This window comes from Taeniopygia guttata, chromosome 31, assembly GCF_048771995.1.
Source record: "Taeniopygia guttata chromosome 31, bTaeGut7.mat, whole genome shotgun sequence".
NCBI classification, from domain to species: Eukaryota; Metazoa; Chordata; class Aves; order Passeriformes; family Estrildidae; genus Taeniopygia; species Taeniopygia guttata.
This window is the reverse complement of record NC_133056.1, coordinates 1,108,440-1,131,003: the sequence shown is the minus strand read 5'-3', so window position 1 is coordinate 1,131,003 and position 22,564 is coordinate 1,108,440. Positions and strand designations below refer to the sequence as shown.

At 60.7% G+C, this 22,564-nt stretch overlaps 2 protein-coding genes across 4 annotated transcripts in view; one reads left to right on the top strand and one right to left on the bottom strand.

The window, feature by feature from the left end:
- The window catches only part of SF3B2 (splicing factor 3b subunit 2), a 38,849-nt gene extending 24,702 nt beyond the window's left edge, over window positions 1–14,147 (bottom strand). Inside the window, exons 1-11 of one of the 3 annotated variants that reach the window (XM_072920148.1) lie at window positions 13,949–14,147; window positions 10,408–10,454; window positions 9,256–9,321; window positions 8,150–8,350; window positions 7,640–7,702; window positions 7,402–7,519; window positions 7,204–7,286; window positions 5,512–5,617; window positions 3,731–3,813; window positions 2,180–2,386; window positions 1,475–1,612 (exon numbers count right to left, since the gene is read on the bottom strand). In XM_072920148.1, coding sequence (XP_072776249.1) covers window positions 1,475–1,612; window positions 2,180–2,386; window positions 3,731–3,813; window positions 5,512–5,617; window positions 7,204–7,286; window positions 7,402–7,519; window positions 7,640–7,702; window positions 8,150–8,350; window positions 9,256–9,321; window positions 10,408–10,454; window positions 13,949–14,114 — 1,278 coding nt within the window. In that variant the 5' untranslated portion in view covers window positions 14,115–14,147. The remainder of the gene's footprint in view (window positions 1–1,474; window positions 1,613–2,179; window positions 2,387–3,730; window positions 3,814–5,511; window positions 5,618–7,203; window positions 7,287–7,401; window positions 7,520–7,639; window positions 7,703–8,149; window positions 8,351–9,255; window positions 9,322–10,407; window positions 10,455–13,948) is intronic. The other 2 variants (XM_072920146.1, XM_072920147.1) reach the window with 2 other exon arrangements.
- Window positions 14,148–14,553: 406 nt separating this feature from the next.
- EIF1AD (eukaryotic translation initiation factor 1A domain containing) lies at window positions 14,554–22,562 on the top strand. The gene is made up of 6 exons (XM_072920171.1): window positions 14,554–14,703; window positions 14,845–14,938; window positions 16,066–16,174; window positions 17,492–17,600; window positions 19,259–19,303; window positions 22,170–22,562. The coding sequence occupies exons 2-6, from the start codon at window positions 14,852–14,854 to the stop codon at window positions 22,495–22,497; spliced, it is 678 nt and encodes a 225-aa protein (XP_072776272.1). The 5' UTR covers window positions 14,554–14,703; window positions 14,845–14,851; the 3' UTR covers window positions 22,498–22,562.
- The last annotated feature ends 2 nt before the right edge of the window (window positions 22,563–22,564 follow it).

Below are 22,564 nucleotides of genomic sequence, written 5' to 3'. Positions count from 1 at the left end.
TCCCCAGTGTCCCCAGTGTCCCCATGCCCTCCATGTCCCCAGTGTCCCCAGTGCCACCTGCTGGTCTCGGAGCTGTCCCCCAGTGTCCCCAGTGTCCCCATGTCCCCAGTGTCCCCATGTCCCCAGTGCCACCTACTCGTCCTCGGAGCTGTCCCCCAGTGTCCCCAGTGTCCCCAATGTCCCCAGTGTCCCCAGTGTCCCCAGTGCCACCTGCTCGTCCTCGGAGCTGTCCCCCAGTGTCCCCATGGCCTCCATGTCCCCAGTGTCCCCGTGTCCCCAGTGCCACCTGCTCGTCCTCGGAGCTGTCCCCCAATGTCCCCATGCCCTCCATGTCCCCAGTGTCCCCGTGTCCCCAGTGCCACCTGCTCGTCCTTGGAGCTGTCCCCAAATGTCCCCAGTGTCCCCAGTGTCCCCGTGTCCCCAGTGCCACCTGCTCATCCTCGGAGCTGTCCCCCAGTGTCCCCATGTCCCCAGTGCCACCTGCTCGTCCTCGGAGCTGTCCCCCAATGTCCCCATGTCCCCGTGTCCCCAGTGTCCCCATGCCCTCCATGTCCCCATGTCCCCAGTGCCACCTGCTCGTCCTCGGAGCTGTCCCCCAGTGTCCCAATGTCCCCATGCCCTCCATGTCCCCATGTCCCCAGTGCCACCTGCTCGTCCTCAGGGCTGTCCCCCAGTGTCCCCGTGTCCCCAGTGTCCCCATGTCCCCAGTGCCACCTGCTCGTCCTCGGAGCTGTCCCCAGTGTCCCCATGCCCTCCATGTCCCCAATGTCCCCAGTGCCACCTGCTCGTCCTCGGAGCTGTCCCCCAGTGTCCCCATGCCCTCCATGTCCCCAGTGTCCCCAGTGCCACCTGCTCGTCCTCGGAGCTGTCCCCCAGTGTCCCCATGCCCTCCATGTCCCCAGTGCCACCTGCTCGTCCTCGGAGCTGTCCCCCAGTGTCCCCATGCCCTCCATGTCCCCAGTGTCCCCGTGTCCCCAGTGCCACCTGCTCGTCCTCGGAGCTGTCCCCCAATGTCCCCATATCCCCAGTGCCACCTGCTCGTCCTCGGAGCTGTCCCCCAGTGTCCCCAGTGTCCCCAGTGTCCCCAGTGTCCCCATGCCCTCCGTGTCCCCAGTGCCACCTGCTCGTCCTCGGAGCTGTCCCCCAGTGTCCCCGTGTCCCCAGTGCCACCTGCTCGTCCTCGGAGCTGTCCCCCAGTGTCCCCGTGTCCCCAGTGCCACCTGCTCGTCCTCGGAGCTGTCCCCCAGTGTCCCCATGTCCCCCAGTGTCCCCAGTGCCACCTGCTCGTCCTCGGAGCTGTCCCCCAATGTCCCCATGTCCTCCATGTCCCCAGTGTCCCCATGTCCCCAGTGCCACCTGCTCATCCTCGGAGCTGTCCCCCAGTGTCCCCAGTGTCCCCCTGTCCCCAGTGCCACCTGCTCGTCCTCGGAGCTGTCCCCCAGTGTCCCCATGGCCTCCATGTCCCCAGTGCCACCTGCTCGTCCTCGGAGCTGTCCCCCTCGCTGCCCCTGGTGCCATCCTCGGGTCCCTTTTTCCGGGCCACCCCGGCGCTCTCGGCTCGCTCCGCCCGCTCCGGCTCCTTCTCCTTGTCCTTCTTCACCTCGTCCGTCAGCTGTGGGGACGGGGACAGGGGACAGGGACAGGGGTCAGGGGTCAGGGGACAGGGACAGGGATCAGGAGACGTGGCTCAGCAGCACCCAGGGGTGACACTGGAGTGACCCTCAGCATCCAGGGGTGACCCTTGGCACCCCACAGTGACCCAGGAGTGACCCCTCAGCATCCAGGAGTCACCCAGCACTGACCCTTGGCACCCAGGGGTCACCCAGCAGTGACCCTTGGCACCCAGCAGTGACCCTCACCACCCAGGGGTGACCCAGGAGTGACCCTGGCACCCAGGGGTCACCCAGGAGTGACCCTTGGCACCCAGCAGTGACCCAGGAGTGACCCCTGGCACCCAGGGGTCACCCAGGAGTGACCCTTGGCACCCAGCAGTGACCCTCACCACCCAGGGGTCGCCCAGCAGTGACCCTTGGCACCCAGCAGTGACCCTCACCACCCAGGGGTGACCCAGCAGTGACCCTTGGCATCCAGGAGTGACCCTTGGCACCCAGCACTGACCCCCACCACCCAGAGGTGACCCCTGACACCCAAAGGTGCCACCAGCCCCCCGAAGCGTCACCTTGAAGGCCTCGAAGATCCTCTTGAAGAAGACGAAGTTGGGGTCGTAGATCTCGGGCTCCTCGCTCACGTACTCGATCTCCACCTCGGGGGGGTCCCCGGAGGGGGTTTCGGGGTCCCCCCGGGTGGGGGTCGGGGTTGGGGGTCCCTCCCGGGCCCCGCCCCTCCCCCGCTTCTTCTTCTTGCGGTTGCGGCGCTTCCGGTTCCGCTGGGAGGGGACAGGAGGGGACAGGAGGGGACAGTGAGGGGACAGTGAGGGGACAGTGAGGGGACAGGAGGGGACAGGAGGGGACAGTGAGGGGACAGGAGGGGACAGTGAGGGGACAGGAGGGGACAGGAGGGGACAGTGAGGGGACAGGAGGGGACAGTGAGGGGACAGGAGGGGACAGGAGGGGACAGTGAGGGGACAGGAGGGGACAGTGAGGGGACAGGAGGGGACAGTGAGGGGACAGGAGGGGACAGTGAGGGGACAGGAGGGGACAGGAGGGGACAGTGAGGGGACAGGAGGGGACAGGAGGGGACAGTGAGGGGACAGTGAGGGGACAGCGAGGTGGCACACGCCCCTCTAATTGGGGGGACCCCCCATGGGATGGCAGGAGAGGGGACAGAGGTGACACAAGGGGGACACAGGTGACCCCAGAGTGGGACACACCCCCTGCACTTGGGGGGACAAAAAAGGGACATTTGGGTGGCACCAAAGAGAAACAGATCCCCCCAGTAAAGGGACAAAAAAGGGACACTGGGGTGGCACCAAAGAGAAACAGATCCCCCCCAGTAAAGGGACAAAAAGGGACACTGGGGTGGCACCAAGAGGGGACAGATCCCCCCCAGTAAAGGGACAAAAAGGGACACTGGGGTGGCACCAAGAGGGGACAGATCCCCCCCAGTAAAGGGACAAAAAGGGACAAAAAAGGGACACTGGGGTGGCACCAAGAGGGGACAGATCCCCCCCAGTAAAGGGACAAAAAAGGGACAAAAAAGGGACACTGGGGTGGCACCAAGAGGGGACAGATCCCCCCCAGTAAAGGGACAAAAAAGGGACAAAAAAGGGACACTGGGGTGGCACCAAGAGTGGACAGATCCCCCCAGTAAAGGGACAAAAAAGGGACATTGGGGTGGCACCAAAGAGAAACAGATCCCCCCCAGTAAGGGACAAAAAAGGGACAAAAAAGGGACAAAAAAGGGACACTGGGGTGGCACCAAGAGGGGACAGATCCCCCCCAGTAAAGGGACAAAAAAGGGACAAAAAAGGGACAAAAAAGGGACACTGGGGTGGCACCAAGAGGGGACAGATCCCCCCCAGTAAAGGGACAAAAAAGGGACAAAAAAGGGACAAAAAAGGGACACTGGGGTGACCCCAAAGTGACCCAAACCCCGCCACAGGCCCCGAGAGGGGACAACAGTGACACCCCGGTGACCCCAGAGCCATCCAAACCACCCCCCCTGCCCCCACCATGGCGAAATTTGGGGCACCCTGAGGACCCCCCCCTCGCCCAGGGGTGCCAGTTTGGGTGGGGGGGTGGCCTGTCCCCCCCAGTGTCCCCTCTGTCACCTCCTTTTTGGATGTCCCCGTGTCCTCCTCGGCCTCGGAGGCCGACGCCGACGCTCGCAGCTCCGTCTCCATCTCGTCCTCGGCTGGGGGGACACGGGGGGTCAGGGCTGTCCCCCACCTCTGGGTGCCACCCCCCACCTCTGGGTGCCACCCCCCACCTCTGGGTGCCACCCCCCACCTCTGGGTGCCACCACCCTACATTTGGGTGCCACCCCCACCTTTGGTGTCACCGCCCAGAGCACAAATCCCAATTTTTAGAGGAATTTTGAGAAGATTTTGGGAGGGTGGGTGGCACCTGGTGGGCACTGGGTGACATTTGGGGGGGTGACACCACCTTGGGGTGTCCCTGGGGGTCACCTGGCAGCACCCACAGGTGACAAATGTCATTTTGTAGTGGAATTTTCCATTTCTGGGGAGGAAAATTCCCGTTTTTTGGGTTGATTTTGATGCTTTAAAGGCGTTTCTGTGGTGGGGAACACCTAGAGGGGACAGGGGGACACTGAGCGGGGGCAGGGGACAGTGTGGTGGCACTGGGGGTGGCAGGGGACATTGGGGGTGGCACTGGGGGTGGCAGGGGACACTGGGGGTGGCCCTGGGGGTGGCAGGGGACACCGTGGTGGCCCTGGGGGTATCCCTGGGGGTGGCAGGGGACACTGGGGGTGTCCCTGGGGGTGGCAGGGGACACTGGGGGTGTCCCTGGGGGTGGCAGGGGACACTGGGGGTGTCCCTGGGGGTGGCAGGGGACACCGAGTGGCCCTGAGGGTGTCCCTGGGGGTGGCAGGGGACACCGTGGTGACACTGGGGGTGGCAGGGGACACTGGGGGTGGCCCTGGAGGTGGCAGGGGACACTGGGGGTGGCCCTGGGGGTGGCAGGGGACACTGAGTGGCCCTGGGGGTGGCACTGGGGGTGGCAGGGGACAGCGTGGTGACACTGGGGGTGGCAGGGGACACTGGGGGTGTCCCTGGGGGTGTCCCTGGGGGTGGCAGGGGACACTGAGGGGGGGCAGGGGACACCGTGGTGGCCCTGGGGGTGACACTGGGGGTGGCAGGGGACACTGAGGGGTGGCACTGGGGGTGGCAGAGGACATTGGGGGTGTCCCTGGGGGTGGCAGGCGACACCGTGGTGACACTGGGGGTGTCCCTGGGGGTGGCAGGGGACACTGAGGGGTGGCACTGGAGGTGTCCCTGGGGGTGGCAGGGGACACTGGAGGGTGGCAGAGGACATTGGGGGTGTCCCTGGGGGTGGCAGGGGACACTGGGGGGTGGCAGGGGACAGTGTGTGTGGCACTGGGGATGGCAGGGGACACTGGGGTGTCCCTGGAGGTGGCAGGGGACACCGGGGTGGCCCTGGGGGTGGCCCTGGGGGTGTCAGGGGACACCGTGGTGACACCGTGGTGGCACTGGGGATGGCAGGGGACACTGAGGGGTGTCAGGTGACACCGTGGTGGCCCTGGGGGTGGCAGGGGACACTGAGGGGTGTCAGGTGACACCGTGGTGGCCCTGGGGGTGGCAGGGGACACTGGGGGTGGCCCTGAGGGTGGCACTGGGGGTGGCAGGGGACAGTGTGTGTGGCACTGGGGGTGGCACTGGGGGTGGCAGGGGACAGTGTGTGTGGCACTGGGGGTGGCAGGGGACACTGAGGGGTGGCAGGGGACACCGTGGTGGCACCGTGGTGACACTGAGGTGGCCCTGGGGGTGGCAGGGGACACTGAGGGGTGTCAGGGGACACTGTGGTGACACCGTGGTGACACCGTGGTGTCCCCGGGGGTGGCAGGGCTCACCCGAGACCCCCGGCACCGTCACCAGCTCCTCCTGCCGGCTCTCCTTCAGCTGCAGGATCTTCTCCAGCGCCTGCGGGATCTTGGGGCCCACCCCGGACTCCTCGGCCTGGGGGGCACAGGGGGGTCAGCGGGACCCCCGGGACCCCCCCCAAATCAGCGGGACCCCCCCCAAATCAGGGAGACCCCCGGGACCCCCCCCAAATCAGGGAGACCCCCCCCAAATCAGGGAGACCCCGGGGACCACCCCCAAATCAGGGAGACCACCCAGGGCCACGCCCAAAATGAGGAAGACCTCCGGGACCACCCCCAAATCAGGGAGACCCCCGGGACCACCCCCAAATCAGGGAGACCCCCAGGACCACCCCCAAATCAGGGACACCCCCGGGACCCCCCCCAAATCAGGGAGACCACCCGAGACCACCCCCAAATCAGGGAGACCCCCCCCAAATCAGGGAGACCCCCGGGACCACCCCCAAATCAGGGAGACCCCCCCCAAATCAGGGAGACCCCCGGGATCCCCCCCAAAATGAGGAAGACCCCCGGGATCCCCTCAAAATCAGGAAATTAAGCAGACCCCAAAGAGACCCCAGCCCCACAGAGACCCCTCCCCACAATAAAGGGACCCCAGACTCAGAGACCCCAAACAAAGCCCCCAGCCCCACAGAGCCCCCCACAGACCCCCCAAGCCCCAAGCCCCCAGCCCCACAGACCCCCCAAGCCCCCAGCCCCACAGAGCCCCCCAAGCCCCCAGCCCCACAGAGCCCCCCACAGACCCCCCAAGCCCCCAGCCCCACAGAGCCCCCCCAGCCCCACAGAGCCCCCCACAGAGCCCCCCAAGCCCCCAGCCCCACAGAGCCCCCAAGCCCCCAGCCCCACAGAGCCCCCCAAGCCCCCAGCCCCACAGACCCCCCCCAGCCCCCAGCCCCACAGAGCCCCCAAGCCCCCAGCCCCACAGACCCCCCAAGCCCCCAGCCCCACAGACCCCCCCAAGCCCCCAGCCCCACAGACCCCCCCAAGCCCACAGCCCCCCCAAGCCCCCAGCCCCACAGACCCCCCCAAGCCCCCAGCCCCACAGACCCCCCCAAGCCCCCCAGCCCCACAGACCCCCCCAAGCCCCCACCGACCCCCCCAAGCCCCCAGCCCCACAGAGCCCCTCATAGAGCCCCCAGCCCACAGACCCCCAGAGAACATCCCCAATCCCATGGAGAAACCCCCCAAACAAACCCCCCAGCCCCACAGAGCCCCCAGCCCCACAAAGAACTTCCCCAACAGACCCCACCCCGTCCCCCAGAGCCCCCCACAGAACCCCCCAAGCCCCCAGCCCCACAGACCCCCCAAGCCCCCAGAGCCCCCCAAGCCCCCAGCCCCACAGAGCCCCCCACAGACCCCCCCCAGCCCCACAGAGCCCCAAGCCCCCAGCCCCACAGAGCCCCTCATAGAGCCCCCAGCCCACTGACCCCCAGAGAACATCCCCAGCCCCACGGAGAACCCCCCCCAAACAAACCCCCCCAGCCCCACAGAGCCCCCCACAGACCCCCCCCGAGCCCCCAGCCCCACAGACCCCCCCAAGCCCCCAGCCCCACAAAGAACTTCCCCAACAGACCCCACCCAGTCCCACAGAGCCCCCCACAGACCCCCCGAGCCCCCAGCCCCACAGAGCCCCCACAGAGCCCCCCAAGCCCCCAGCCCCACCTCTCTGCCGTCGTCGCCGGGGGGCGGGGGGGGCCCGCGGGGCCGGGGGGCTCCCATGGCCAGGGGGGCTCCCATGGGGCTGCCTGAAATGGGGGTGGGGGGGGGACACAAAGGTGACATCAGCCCGGGAGGGGGTGGGGACAGGGGACAAAGGTGTCCCCCCCCACCCCCAACCCCACCCAAAGGTGTCCCCCTCACCTCGGGGGGCCAGGGGGGTCCGGGCAGCCATGGGTGCCCCCTCGGGGGGCGCGCGGGGGGCGGGGGGGGTCAGCTTGGCCATCTCCTGCTGCCGCTCCTGCTCCAGCAGCACCGCGGCCTGGGGGGCACAGGGGGGGCACGGGGGGTCAGGGGGGCCTGGGCTCACCCCCCCCACCCCGAGGTGCCCCCCAAAAGCCAGGGGTGCCCCCCAAAAGCCAGGGGTGCCCCCCCACCTCACCCGTTTCTGCTGCTCCAGCAGCTCCTGCTCCTTGGCCTTGTCCCCAAATGGGTGCTGGCCCTGCTGGGGGAGCACGGTCAGAACCCCCCCCAGCACCCATGGGTGCCCCCCCAAGGGGTCACCCACCCCTCAACACCGCCCAAAAACACCAAATCCCACCCCAAAACCACCCCTCAGCTCATCCCCTCTGTAGGTGTCCCACCCCATCCAACACCCCCCTGGGCACCGTTAAATCCCCAAATCCCCCCAAACCCCCCCAAACCCCTCACCCCTGAGTCCCCTCGTGCTCCCCACCCACCCAAGGGTGCCCCTCACCCCAAAACGCCCTCCCTGGACCTGTCCCTGCTCCTCCTGCAGCAGCAGGGCCCCTTTAACCCCCAAAATACCCCCCAAAACCCCCCACCCCGTGCCCCCCACCCCCCGAAACGCCCCCCAGAAGCAGCAGGGACCCTTTAACCCCCAAAATACCCCCTTTAACCCCCAAAATACCCCCCAAAACGCCCCCCAGACCTGTGCCCGCTCCTCCTGCAGCAGCAGGGCCGCCTGTTGCTGGGCCAGCGTCAGCCGCTCCTCCTCGGAGAGCCCCGCGGGGGGGGGCGGGGGCGGCACCGGGACCCCCCCCACGGGCCCCCCCAAACCGAAAGTGAGCCCCAGCCCCGGGGGGGGAGGGGGCGGCACCAGGGGGTGCTGCAGGGGCAGCGCTGGGGGCAGCTGGGGAGGGGGAGGGGGGGTCAGGGTCACCTGGGACACCCCCACCCCAAAATTTCATCCCCCTGGGATTCGGTGGTGGGAGGGGTTGAATCCCCTGATCACCCCCCCCACCCCAAAATTTCATCCCCCCTCAAATTTGGGGGGTCTGGGTGGGTTTGAACCCCTCCCTCCACCCCAAAACTGGGCGTCATTGCCGCCCCCCCCCTCAAATTTGGGGGGGTCTGGGTTGGTTTGAACCCCTCCCCCCCCTTCACCCCAAAATTGGGTGTCATTGCCGCCCCCCCCCCTCAAATTTGGGGGATCTGGGTGGGTTTTAACCCCCCCCTTCACCCCAAAACTGGGCATCATTGTCGCCCCCCTCCCCCTCAAATTTGGGGGGGTCTGGGTTGGTTTGAACCCCCCCCTTCACCCCAAAACTGGGCGTCATTGTTGCCCCCCGCCTCAAATTTGGGGGGTCTGAGTTGGTTTGAACCCCCCCCCACCCCAAAACTGGGCGTCATTGTCGCCCCCCCCTCAAATTTGGGGGGTCTGGGTTGGTTTGAACCCCCCCCTTCACCCCAAAACTGGGCGTCATTGTCGCCCCCCCCCTCAAATTTGGGGGGTCTGGGTGGGTTTGAACCCCCCTCCTCCCTAAAACTGGGCATCATTGTTGCCCCCCCCCTCAAATTTGGGAAGATTTTGAACCCCTCCACCCCAAAATTGAATGTCACTGACCTTCCCCCATCCCAAAAATTTGGAGCTCTGATGGATTTTAAACCCCCCCAAAATAACCCATGGATGCCCCCCCCCCACACCCCCCAAATTGGGGGTCCTGGGGGTGCCCCCAACCCCCCCTCCCCCCCAAACCAGACCCTGGGGGGGTTCCTGCCCCCACCAAACCCCCCCAAAATCCCCCAAAATCTCACCTGGGGGGGCGGGGCCTTGTCCCCCTCCTCAGGGCGCAGGGCAGGGCGGCTCAGCACGATTCCAGTCTGGGGGGGGCACAAATTTTGGGGGGGTCCCCGTGAGCCCCCCACACTTGAGGGGACATGGGGACCCCCCCTCTGGGAGGGCAGGGGCAGCAGGAGCTCTCCCACCCCCCAAAAAATGGAATAAACGCCCCAAAAATCACATTAAACCCCCCCCAAATCCCATTCAAACCTCTCAAAATCACATTAAACGCCCCAAAATCAGAGTAAACCCACTCAAAATCTCATTAAACCCCCCCAAAATCCCATTCAAACCTCTCAAAATCACATTAAACCCCCCCAAATCCCATTCAAACCTCTCAAAATCACATTAAACCCCCCAAAATCAGAGTAAACCCACTCAAAATCTCATTAAACCCCCCAAAATCAGAGTAAACCCACTCAAAATCACATTAAACCCCCCAAAATCAGAGTAAACCCACTCAAAATCACATTAAACCCCCCAAAATCAGAGTAAACCCACTCAAAATCTCATTAAACGCCCCAAAATCAGAGTGAACCCACTCAAAATCTCATTAAACCCCCCAAAATCAGAGTAAACCCACTCAAAATCACATTAAACCCCCCAAAATCAGAGTAAACCCACTCAAAATCACATTAAACCCCCCAAAATCAGAGTAAACCCACTCAAAATCTCATTAAACTCCCCCAAAATCCTATTAAGCTCCCCAAAATCCGATTAGATGCCCCTGAAATCCCATTAGGACACCTAAAAATCACATTACACCACCCCAGAATCAAAATAAACAACCCTAAAATCACATGAAACCCTCTCAAGCCACATTAAATCCCTCAAAAATCCCCTCAAAATCACATTAAACACTCCAAAAATCACATTACATCCCCCAAAACTGCCATTTGCCCCCTGAAAACCCCATTAAATTCCCCCAAAATCCAATTAAGCCCCCCCAAAATCACAATAAATCCCTCCAAAACCCCATTAAATCCTCCCAAAATCACAATAAATCTCTCCAAAACTCCATTAAATCCCCCCAAAATCACAACAGACCCCCCAAAAACGAATCCCCCTCCTCCAAGGGACGCAAGGAGAGGGGAGAATTTGGGGTTCCCCCGTTTTGGGGGTCTCACCTGCAGGGTGTAAGCCTGGAGCCGCTCCAGCAGCTCCTCCCGGGTCCCTGGGGGGAAATAGGGGAGGTCAGGGACCCCCAAATTCTGCCCCACAACCCCCGACCCCCCCCAAATTCCTCTGTCCCCCCAGGAACCCCAAGAATTCCCCACCCCAGGGACCCCCAAAATTCCCCCAGGGACTCCTGACCTCCCTCAGGACTCTCAGATCCCCCCAAAGAAACCCAAAAATCCCCCAAATCCCCACAGGTGACCCCAAAACCCCCAAATTTCCTCCCCTTCCCTTCAGATCGCCCCTAAAGTGACCCCAAAACCCCCAAGACCCCCCAAATTTCCCCACTTACCCCTTTGGATCACTACCAAATCCCCTCAGGTGATCCCTGAAACCCCCAAATTTCCCTTCTTCCCCTCAGATCTCCCCTCAAGTAACCCCCAAATTTCCCTCCTACCCCTCACACCTCTCCCAAATCCCCTGAGGTGACCCCTGAAACCCTCAAATTTCCCTTTTTCTCCTTTAGATCTCCCCTCAAGTGACCCCAAAACCCCCAAATTTCACTCCTACCCTTCATATCTCCCTTCAAGTAACCCCCAAATTGTCCCTTTCCCCTCACACCTCCCCCAAATCCCCTCAGGTGATCCCTGAAACCCCCAATTTTCCCTCTTCCCCTCAAGTGACCCCAAAAATCTCCCTCCTGCCCCTCAGATCTCCCCTCAAGCAACCCCAAAACCCCAAAAATTTCCCTCCTGCCCCTCAGATCTCTCCTCAAGCAACCCCAAAACCCCCAAATTTCCCTTCTTCCCCTCAGATCTCCCCTCAAGTAACCCCCAAATTTCCCTCCTACCCCTCACACCTCCCCCAAATTCCCTCAGGTAACACCAACCCGCCAATTTCCCCTCAGATCTCTCCTCAAGCAACCCCAAAACCCAAAAATTTCCCTCCTACACCTCAGATCTCCCCTCAAGTAACCCCCAAATTGTCCCTTTCCCCTCACACCTCCCCCAAATCCCCTCAGGTAACACCAACCCGCCAATTTCCCCTCAGATCTCTCCTCAAGCGACCCCAAAACCCCAAAAATTTCCCTCCTGCCCCTCAGATCTCCCCTCAAGTAACCCCCAATTTTCCCCCTTCCCCTCACACCTCCCCCAAATTCCCCCCCTGAAACCCCCAATTTTCCCTCTTCCCCTCAAGTGACCCCAAAAATCTCCCTCCTGCCCCTCAGATCTCCCCTCAAGTAACCCCCAAATTTCCCTTTCCCCTCACACCTCCCCCAAATCCCCTCAGGTAACACCAACCCGCCAATTTCCCCTCAGATCTCTCCTCAAGCAACCCCAAAACCCCCAAATTTCCCTCCTGCCCCTCAGATCTCCCCTCAAGTAACCCCCAAATTTTCCCTTTTTCCTCACACACCTCCCCCAAATTGTCCCTTTCCCCTCACACCTCCCCCAAATTGTCCCTTTCTCCACACACCTCTCCCAAATCTCCTCAGGCAACACCAACCCGCCAATTTCCCCTCAGATCTCTCCTCAAGCAACCCCAAAAACCCAAAAATTTCCCTCCTACCCCTCAAGTAACCCCCAAATTTTCCCTTTTTCCCACACACCTCTCCCAAATCCCCTCAGGTAACACCAACCCCGCCAATTTCCCCTCAGATCTCCCCTCAAGTAACCCCAAAAGCCCAAAAATTTCCCTCCTGCCCCTCAGATCTCCCCTCAAGTGACCCCAAATTTCCCTCCTACCCCTCATACCTCTCCCAAATCCCCTCAGGTAACACCAACCCCGCCAATTTCCCCTCAGATCTCTCCTCAAGTGACCCCAAAACCCCAAAAATTTCCCTCCTACACCTCACACCTCCCCTCAAGTAACCCCCAAATTTCCCTCCTACCCCTCAGACCTCTCCCAAATCCCCTCAGGCAACACCAACCCGCCAATTTCCCCTCAGATCTCTCCTCAAGCAACCCCAAAACCCCCAAATTTCCCTCCTGCCCCTCACACCTCCCCCAAATTCCCTCAGGTGATCCCTGAAACCCCCAATTTTCCCTCTTCCCCTCAAGTGACCCCAAAAATCTCCCTCCTGCCCCTCAGATCTCCCCTCAAGTAACCCCCAAATTTCCCTCCTACCCCTCACACCTCTCCCAAATCCCCTCAGGTAACACCAACGCGCCAATTTCCCCTCAGATCTCTCCTCAAGTAACCCCAAAACCCCAAAAATTTCCCTCCTACCCCTCAAGTAACCCCCAAATTGTCCTTTTCCCACACACCTCCCCCAAATCCCCTCAGGTAACACCAACCCGCCAATTTCCCCTCAGATCTCCCCTCAAGCAACCCCAAAACCCCAAAAATTTCCCTCCTGCCCCTCAGATCTCCCCTCAAATAACCCCCAAATTGTCCCTTTCCCCTCACACCTCCCCCAAATTGTCCCTTTCCCCTCACACCTCCCCCAAATCCCTTCAGGTAACACCAACCCCGCCAATTTCCCCTCAAGATCTCTCCTCAAGCAACCCCAAAACCCCAAAAATTTCCCTCCTACACCTCACAACTCTCCCAAATCCCCTCAGGTAACACCAACCCCGCCAATTTCCCCCCAGATCTCTCCTCAAGCAACCCCAAAACCCCAAAAATTTCCCTCCTGCCCCTCACACCTCTCCCAAATCCCCTCAGGTAACACCAACCCGCCAATTTCCCCTCAGATCTCCCCTCAAGTGACCCCAAAACCCCAAAAATTTCCCTCCTGCCCCTCAGATCTCCCCTCAAGTAACCCCAAAAATTTCCTTCCTGCCCCTCAGATCTCCCCTCAAGCAACCCCAAAACCCCAAAAATTTCCCTCCTACACCTCACACCTCTCCCAAATTCCCTCAGGTGACTCCGACCCCCGCTCAGTTTCCCGCCCAACCCCTCACGGATCCCGCTCCCCTCACGGCTCCTCCCGCTCCCCTCATGGCTCCTCCCGCTCCCCTCACGGATCCCGCTCCCCTCATATCCCGCTCCCCTCACGGATCCCGCTCCCCTCATATCCCGCTCCCCTCACGGATCCCGCTCCCCTCACGGATCCCGCTCCCCTCATGGGTCCCGTTCCCCTCAGATCCCGCTCCCCTCACGGCTCCTCCCGTTCCCCTCACGGATCCCGCTCCCCTCATGGCTCCTCCCGCTCCCCTCATGGGTCCCGCTCCCCTCGCGGCTCCTCCCGTTCCCCTCAGATCCCGCTCCCCTCACGGGTCCTCCCGCTCCCCTCACGGGTCCCGTTCCCCTCAGATCCCGCTCCCCTCACGGATCCCGCTCCCTTCAAGGATCCCGCTCCCCTCACGGATCCCGCTCCCCTCATGGCTCCTCCCTCTCCCCTCATGGGTCCCGCTCCCCTCGCGGCTCCTCCCGTTCCCCTCAGATCCCGCTCCCCTCACGGATCCCGCTCCCCTCATGGCTCCTCCCGCTCCCCTCATGGATCCCGCTCCCCTCACGGGTCCCGCTCCCCTCACGGATCCCTCCCGTTCCCCTCACGGATCCCGTTCCCCTCACGGCTCCCGCTCCCCTCACGGATCCTCCCCGCACCCTGCGCGGGGGCTCCGATGCCGGCGAGCGTGGCCTGGAGCTCGGGGTGGGCCCATCCCGCGTACGGGGAGCGCTCGGGGGCCCTGAGGGGGTCCCTGAGGGGGTCCCTGAGGGGCTCCCCGGGTCCGACCGCCGCCGCCGCCACCTCCGCGCGCTCCGCCGCCATCTTGGCCCCGCCGCCGCCGCCAGCGCCGCAGCCAATCGGAGAGCGCGGCGCCGCGCCGTGCGTGATGACGTCATGGGGTGAAAAGGGCGGGGCTTGCGCGGGTTTTTGGTGACGTCACGGCGGCGAGGGTGACGTCACGGAAAGGAGCGCTGTCGGAGTGACGTCACAGGATTCGCTATCCCTGCTCATTAGCATGGCCCCGCATCCCGGATCCTCATTTGCATAGCTCCGCCCAAATCATTGCATGTATTCACGCTTATTTGCATAGCACCGCCCCAAATCAGCGCTCATTTGCATCACGCCAGGATTTCAGCTGATTGGCGCGAGCCCCTCGGTGATCCAGCCCATCATTTGCATAATAAATAATAAAGTCCCGCCATCTTTCCTGGCCCCGCCCCCAAACGCGCCCATTCATTTATCACAGCGTGGTTTCGTTTAGGCCACGCCCACCCGGTACTGTTAGCCCCGCCCCTTTTGGGCGGAGTCTGTATTTGACCCCGCCTATAGAGGGGCGTGGCCTCCTCCGTTTCCGCCTTCCTTCCCGGAAGTGACGCCGCCGCCGCCGCTGTACCCGGAAGTGCCGCCGCAGGTGAGCGGGCGCCGCTCGGTGGGGGCGGGGCCGGGGGGGGGTCCCGGGGGGGGTCCCGGGGGGTCCCGGGGGGGTCCCGGGGCTCCCCCCCGCCCCTCCCCCCCCGCCGGGGGTCCCTGAGCCCCCCCCGTGTCCCCCCAGCCCCGCGATGTCGCGCGCCACCAAGCGGAAGCACGTGGTGAGGGAACTGCTGGAGGAGCGCGTGCAGCCCGCGGAGGGGCAGAGCGTGGTCAGGGTGAGAGCGGGGACAGCGGGGGGACATTGGGGACATCGCGGGGACATTGGGGACATCGGGAACCCTGGGGACACCAGGGGGGTTGGGGACACCGGGGACACCGGGGACACCGGGGGATTGGGGACAGCGGGGACACTGGGGACACCGGGGGGACATTGGGGACACCGGGGGGACATTGGGGACAGCGGGGACACCGGGGACATCGGGGGGACATTGGGGACACCGGGGGATTGGGGACATCGGGAACCCCTGGGACACCGGGGGGTTGGGGACATTGGGGGGATTGGGAGGACATTTGGGACATCGGGGGGAAGTGGAGGGACATTTGGGACACTGGGGACACTGAGGGGACATCGGGGACACCGGGGGGACATCGGGGACACCGGGGGATTGGGGACAGCGCAGGGACATTGAGGACATCGGGGACACCGGGGACGTCGGGGGACACCGGGGACACCGGGGACACCGGGGGGTTGGGGACATCGGGGGGACATCGGGGGACTGGGGCCATCGGGGACATTGGGGACACCGGGGGACTGGGGACAGCGCGGGGACACCGGGGACACCGGGGGGGTTGGGGACATTGGAGGGATTGGGAGGACATTTGGGATACTGGGGACACTGGGGACATTGGGAGGATTTGGGACATCGGGGGGGCTGGAGGGACACTTGGGACACTGGGGACACTGAAGGGACACTGGGGACATTGGGAACCCTGGGGACACCGGGGACACCAGGGGATTGGGGACATCGGGGGGATTGGGAGGACATTTGGGATATTGGGGACACTGGGGACATTGGGAGGATTTGGGACATCGGGGGGAACTGGAGGGACATTTGAGACACTGGGGACACTGAGGGGACATCGGGGACACTGCAGGGACACTGGGGAGGTTGGGGACATTGGGGGGATATTGGGGGTACTGGGGACACCAGGGACATTGAGGGGGACACTGGGGACACTGCAGGGACATTGGGGACACCAGGGACATTGAGGGGGACACTGGGGACACTGCAGGGACATTTTGGACATTGGGGACACCAGGGACATTGAGGGGGACACTGGGGACACTGCAGGGACATTGGGGACATTGGGGACATTGAGGGGACACTGAGTGTCCCCACAGGTGTTGGGGACACCGGGGAACAACCTGCACGAGGTGGAGACGGCGGAGGGGACGCGGTTCCTGGCCAGCATGCCACCGCGCTTCCGGCGGCACATCTGGATCAAGAGAGGTGACACCGCCACCCTGTCACTGTCACCCTGTCACTGTCGCTGTGTCACCCTGTCATTGTCACCCTGTCACGGTGTCACTGTGTCATTGTCACCCTGTCTTTGTCACTGTGTCATTGTCACCATGTCATTGTCACCCTGCCACCCTGTCACTATCACCCTGTCATTGTCACCCTGTCACTGCCACCCTGTCACTGTCACCATGTCATTGTCACCCTGTCATTGTCACTGTGTCACTGTCACCTTGTCATTGTCACTGTGTCACCCTGTCACTGTCACCCTGTCATTGTCACCCTGTCACTGTCACCTTGTCATTGTCACTGTGTCACCCTGTCACTGTCACCCTGTCATTGTCACCCTGTCACTGCCATCTTGGCACTGTCACCATGTCATTATCATCCTGTCTTTGTCACTGTGTCATTGTCACCTTGTCATTGTCACTGTGTCACCCTGTCATTGTCACCCTGTCATGGTGTCACTGTGTTATTGCCACCCCGTCACTATCACCCTGTCATTGTCACCTTGTCATTGTCACCCTGTCATTGTCACTGTGCCATTGCCACCCTGTCACTGCCACCCTGTCACTGTCACTGTGCCAGTCCTTTGTCATTGTCACCCTGTTGCTGCCACCCTGTCACTGTCACCATGTCATTGTCACTGTGCCATTGTCACCCTGTCACTGCCATCTTGGCACTGTCACTTTGTCATTGTCACCAGGGCACTAGCACTGGGCAGTGCCACCATGTCACTGCCACCCTGTCACTGTCACCTTGTCGTTGTCACTGTGTCACTCCCACCCTGTCACTGTCACTGGCACCCTGTCATTGTCACTGTGCCATTGTCACCCTGTCACCGCCATCTTGGCACTGTCTGGCGTCACTGTCACTTTGTCATTGTCACCAGGGCAGTGCCACCACATCCCTGTTTTGTGTCACCGGGGCGCTGCCACCGTCTCTTTGTCACTTTGTCATTGTCACCCTCCCTCCCCCACTGTCCCCTCCCCACCCCGGCGCTGTCCCCGTCCCTTTGTCCCCCTGTCCCTGTGTGTGTCCCCAGGCCACTCCTGTGTCCCGGTGACCTCGGTGACCCCTGGGTGACCCCTGGGTGACCCCTGGGTGACCTCTGGGTGACCCCTGGGTGACCCCTGGGTGACCCCTCGGTGACCCCTGGGTGACCCCTGGGTGACCCCAGGTGACCCCTGGGTGACCCCTGGGTGACCCCTCGGTGACCCCTCGGTGACCCCTCGGTGACCCCTGGGTGACCCCTTGGTGACCCCTGGGTGACCCCAGTGACCCCTGGGTGACCCCGTGTCCCCCCAGGCGATTTCCTGCTCGTGGATCCCATCCTGGAGGGCTCCAAGGTCAAAGCCGAAATTTCCCTGGTGCTGCTCCCGCCCCACGTGCGCTCGCTGCAGCGCCAGGGGCTCTGGTAGGACCCCAAAATACCCCAAAATACCCCAAAATAACCCCCCGAACCCAAAAGTATCCTAAGATATCCCCTAAAACCCCAAAATACCCCCCCAAACGCAAAAATGTCCTAAGATATCCCCCAAAACCCAAAAATACACCATACTGCCCCAAAATACCCCAAAATACCTCCCAAACCCAAAAATATCCTAAGATACCCCCCAAAACCCAAAAATACACCATACTGCCCCAAAAATAACCACCCAAACCCAAAAATATCCTAAGATATCCCCCAAAACCCAAAAATTGCCACCCAAACCCAAAAATAACCCAAAATACCCCCCCGAACCCAAAAATATCATAAGATATCCCCCAAAACCCAAAAATACACCATACTGCCCCAAAAATAGCCACCCAAAACCCAAAATAACCCAAAATACCCCCCCAAACCCAAAAATACCCCAAAACTACCCCAAAATACCCCCCCAAACCCAAAAATATCCTAAGATATCCCCCAAAACCCAAAAATAGCCACCCAAACCCCAAAATACCCCAAAATTACCACAAAATACCCCCCCAAACCCAAAACTACCCCAAAATACCCCCCCAAACCCAAAAATATTCTAAGATATCCCCCAAAATCCCAAAATTGCCACCCAAACCCAAAAATAACCCAAAATACCCCCCCAAAACCCAAAAATACCCCCCCAAACCCAAAAATATCCTAAGATACCCCCCAAAACCCAAAAATAGCCGCCCAAACCCCAAAATACCCCAAAATATTCCCCAAAACCCAAAAATACACCATACTGCCCTAAAACACCCCCCCAAACACAAAATACCCCAAAACCCAAAAATACCCCCCAAAATATCCCTGAACAGCCCCAAAATACCCAAAGAAAAACCCAAATTCCCCTAAAACTCCCCAAATTTCCCCAAATCCCCCCAAAATACCACAAAACCGAAACAGCTCAAATCACCCCAAAATAACCCCAAACCACCCCAAAATATCCCAAATCGCCACCCCCCAATACCCCAAAATTCCCCTAAATACCCCAAACCCCCCAAAACTCAAAAAAACCTCCCAAAAATACCCCCAAACTCCACCAAAACACCCCAAAATTCCCAAATCACCCCAAAATTCACCAAAACACCCCAAAATTCCCAAATAACCCCAAAATTCACCAAAACACCCCAAAATTCCCAAATCACCCCAAAATTCACCAAAACACCCCAAAATTCCCAAATAACCCCAAAATTCACCAAAACACCCCAAAATTCCCAAATAACCCCAAAATTCACCAAAACACCCCAAAATTCCCAAATAACCCCAAAATCCACCAAAACACCCCAAAATTCCCAAATCACCCCAAAATTCACCAAAACACCCCAAAATTCCCAAATCACCCCAAAATTCACCAAAACACCCCAAAATTCCCAAATCACCCCAAAATTCACCAAAACACCCCAAAATTCCCAAATAACCCCAAAATTCACCAAAACACCCCAAAATTCCCAAATCACCCCAAAATTCACCAAAACACCCCAAAATTCCCAAATAACCCCAAAATCCACCAAAACACCCCAAAATTCCCAAATCACCCCAAAATTCACCAAAACACCCCAAAATTCCCAAAATTCACCCCAAAATCCTCCCTGTGACCGCCCCTCCCCCCACAGGCCCGAGGCCTTCGCCCCCCTGGAGAGGAAAAACCCCCGGGAGGGGTGAGTTAATTAGGGGGGGATAATTAGAGGTGCTAATTAACGGGGGACCAGCCATGGGGGTGTTAATTGGGGGCAGTAATGGGGTTTTAATTGGGATTTGTTTTAATTTTAATTTAATTGGATAATTGGGGGTGGTAATGGGGGTTAATTGCGGCCAATAATGGGATGTTAATTAATTTGGGTTAATGGAAGTATTAATTGGGGGGCGCTAATGGGAGTTTAATTAATGAGGAACAACGGAGGTGTTAATTGGGGGCAATAATTAGTGTTAATTGGGGTTTGTAAGTGAGGACAATAATGGGACCTTAATTGAGGGGGTGATAATGGTGGATTAATTAGGGGGGTGATAATTATGGATTAATTAGGGGGGTGATAATGGTGGATTAATTAGGGGGGTGATAATAGGGGGGTTAATTGTGGGGGTGATAATTAATGGGGTTAATTGTGGGGGTGATAATTGTGGATTAATTAGGGGGGTGATAATAGGGGGGTGATAATAGGGGGGTTAATTGTGGGGGTGATAATTAATGGGGTTAATTGGGGGGTGATAATTAGGGGGGGTAATTGGGGGTCATTAATGGGGACAGTAAAGGGGAGGAGGGGTCAGAATGGGGTCAAGGGGACACTTGGGGACATGGTGGCACTTTGGGGACACGGTGGCACTTTGGGGACACTGTGGCACTTTGGGGACACGATGTCACACTTGGGGACACGGTGTCACACTTGGGGACACGGTGGCACTTTGGGGACACGATGTCACACTTGGGGACACGGTGGCACTTTGGGGACACGGTGTCACACTTGGGGACACGGTGTCACACTTGGGGACACGGTGGCACTTTGGGGACACGGTGTCACACTTGGGGACACGATGTCACACTTGGGGACACGGTGGCACTTTGGGGACACGGTGGCACTTTGGGGACATGGTGGCACTTTGGGGACATGGTGGCACTTTGGGGACACGATGTCACACTTGGGGACACGGTGTCACACTTGGGGACACGGTGTCACACTTGGGGACACGATGTCACTTTGGGGACACGGTGGCACTTTGGGGACACAGTGGCACACTTTGGGGACACGGTGTCACACTTGGGGACACGGTGGCACTTTGGGGACACGGTGGCACTTTGGGGACACGATGTCACACTTGGGGACACGATGTCACACTTGGGGACACGATGTCACACTTGGGGACACGGTGGCACTTTGGGGACACGGTGTCACACTTGGGGACACGATGTCACACTTGGGGACACGGTGGCACTTTGGGGACACGGTGTCACACTTGGGGACACGATGTCACACTTGGGGACACGATGTCACACTTGGGGACACGGTGGCACTTTGGGGACACGGTGTCACACTTGGGGACACGATGTCACACTTGGGGACACGGTGGCACTTTGGGGACATGGTGGCATTTTGGGGACACGGTGGCACTTTGGGGACATGGTGGCACACTTGGGGACATGGTGGCACTTTGGGGACACGATGTCACTTTGGGGACACGGTGTCACACTTGGGGACACGATGGCACTTTGGGGACATGATGTCACACTTGGGGACACGGTGGCACTTTGGGGACACGGTGGCACTTTGGGGACACGATGTCACACTTGGGGACACAGTGGCACTTTGGGGACACGGTGGCACTTTGGGGACACGGTGTCACATTTGGGGACATGGTGGCACTTTGGGGACATGGTGTCACATTTGGGGACACGGTGTCACATTTGGGGACACAGTGGCACTTTGGGGACACGGTGGCACTTTGGGGACATGGTGGCACACTTGGGGACACGGTGGCACTTTGGGGACACGGTGGCACACTTGGGGACATGGTGGCACTTTGGGGACACGGTGGCACTTTGGGGACACGATGTCACACTTGGGGACACGGTGTCACACTTGGGGACACGATGTCACACTTGGGGACACGGTGGCACTTTGGGGACACGGTGGCACTTTGGGGACACGGTGTCACACTTGGGGACACGATGGCACTTGGGGACACGGTGGCACTTTGGGGACACGGTGTCACACTTGGGGACACGGTGGCACTTTGGGGACACGATGTCACACTTGGGGACACGGTGTCACACTTGGGGACACGATGTCACACTTGGGGACACGGTGGCACTTTGGGGACACGGTGGCACTTTGGGGACACGGTGTCACACTTGGGGACACGATGTCACACTTGGGGACACGATGTCACACTTGGGGACACGGTGGCACTTTGGGGACACGGTGGCACTTTGGGGACACGGTGTCACACTTGGGGACACGGTGGCACTTGGGGACACGGTGGCACTTTGGGGACACGGTGTCACACTTGGGGACACGGTGGCACTTTGGGGACACGATGTCACACTTGGGGACACGGTGTCACACTTAGGGACACAGTGGCACTTTGGGGACACGGTGGCACACTTGGGGACACGGTGTCACTTTGGGGACACGGTGTCACACTTGGGGACACGGTGGCACTTTGGGGACACGATGTCACACTTGGGGACACGATGTCACTTTAGGGACACGGTGGCACTTTGGGGACACGGTGTCACACTTGGGGACACGGTGGCACACTTGGGGACACGGTGGCACACTGGGGACACGATGTCACACTTGGGGACACGGTGGCACTTTGGGGACACGGTGTCACACTTGGGGACACGGTGGCACTTTGGGGACACGGTGGCACTTTGGGGACACGGTGTCACATTTGGGGACACGGTGTCACATTTGGGGACACGATGTCACTTTGGGGACACGGTGTCACTTTGGGGACACGGTGTCACACTTGGGGACACGATGTCACACTTGGGGACACTGTGACCCCCCCGTGTGTCCCCCCCAGTGACGACCAGGGGCTCTTTGTCAACACCAACCGGGGGGGGACCCCTGGGGACAGCGGGGACAGCGACGGGGACAGCGAGGAGGACACGGGGGACAGCGACGGGGACACCGGGGACAGCGAGGAGGACACCGGGGACAGCGACGGGGACAAGGAGGAGGACACCGGGGACAGCGACGGGGACAAGGAGGACACTGGGGACAGCTCGGAGCACCACGGACCCCGGGGACACCCGGGTGACACGAGTGACACCGGTGACAAGACCGGGACCCCACAGCCACAGGACAATGGGGACAGGGGGGACACGGGGCAGGGGGACGCTCCCCAATAAAGGACGCTGGTGGCACTGGGGTGGCTCTGTGTGTCACCTCCCCCCCAGTGACACGCGGTGACACAGA

What these genes read in the sequence shown, in the direction of transcription:
- EIF1AD (XM_072920171.1), top strand. Translation starts at nt 14,852, where the DNA reads ATGTCGCGCGCCACCAAGCGGAAGCACGTGGTGAGGGAACTGCTGGAG. An exon ending in GCACATCTGGATCAAGAGAG is followed by an intron (nt 16,175 to 17,491) that starts GTGACACCGCCA and finishes GTGTCCCCCCAG; the next exon opens with GCGATTTCCTGCTCGTGGAT. An exon ending in CTGCAGCGCCAGGGGCTCTG is followed by an intron (nt 17,601 to 19,258) that starts GTAGGACCCCAA and finishes CTCCCCCCACAG; the next exon opens with GCCCGAGGCCTTCGCCCCCC.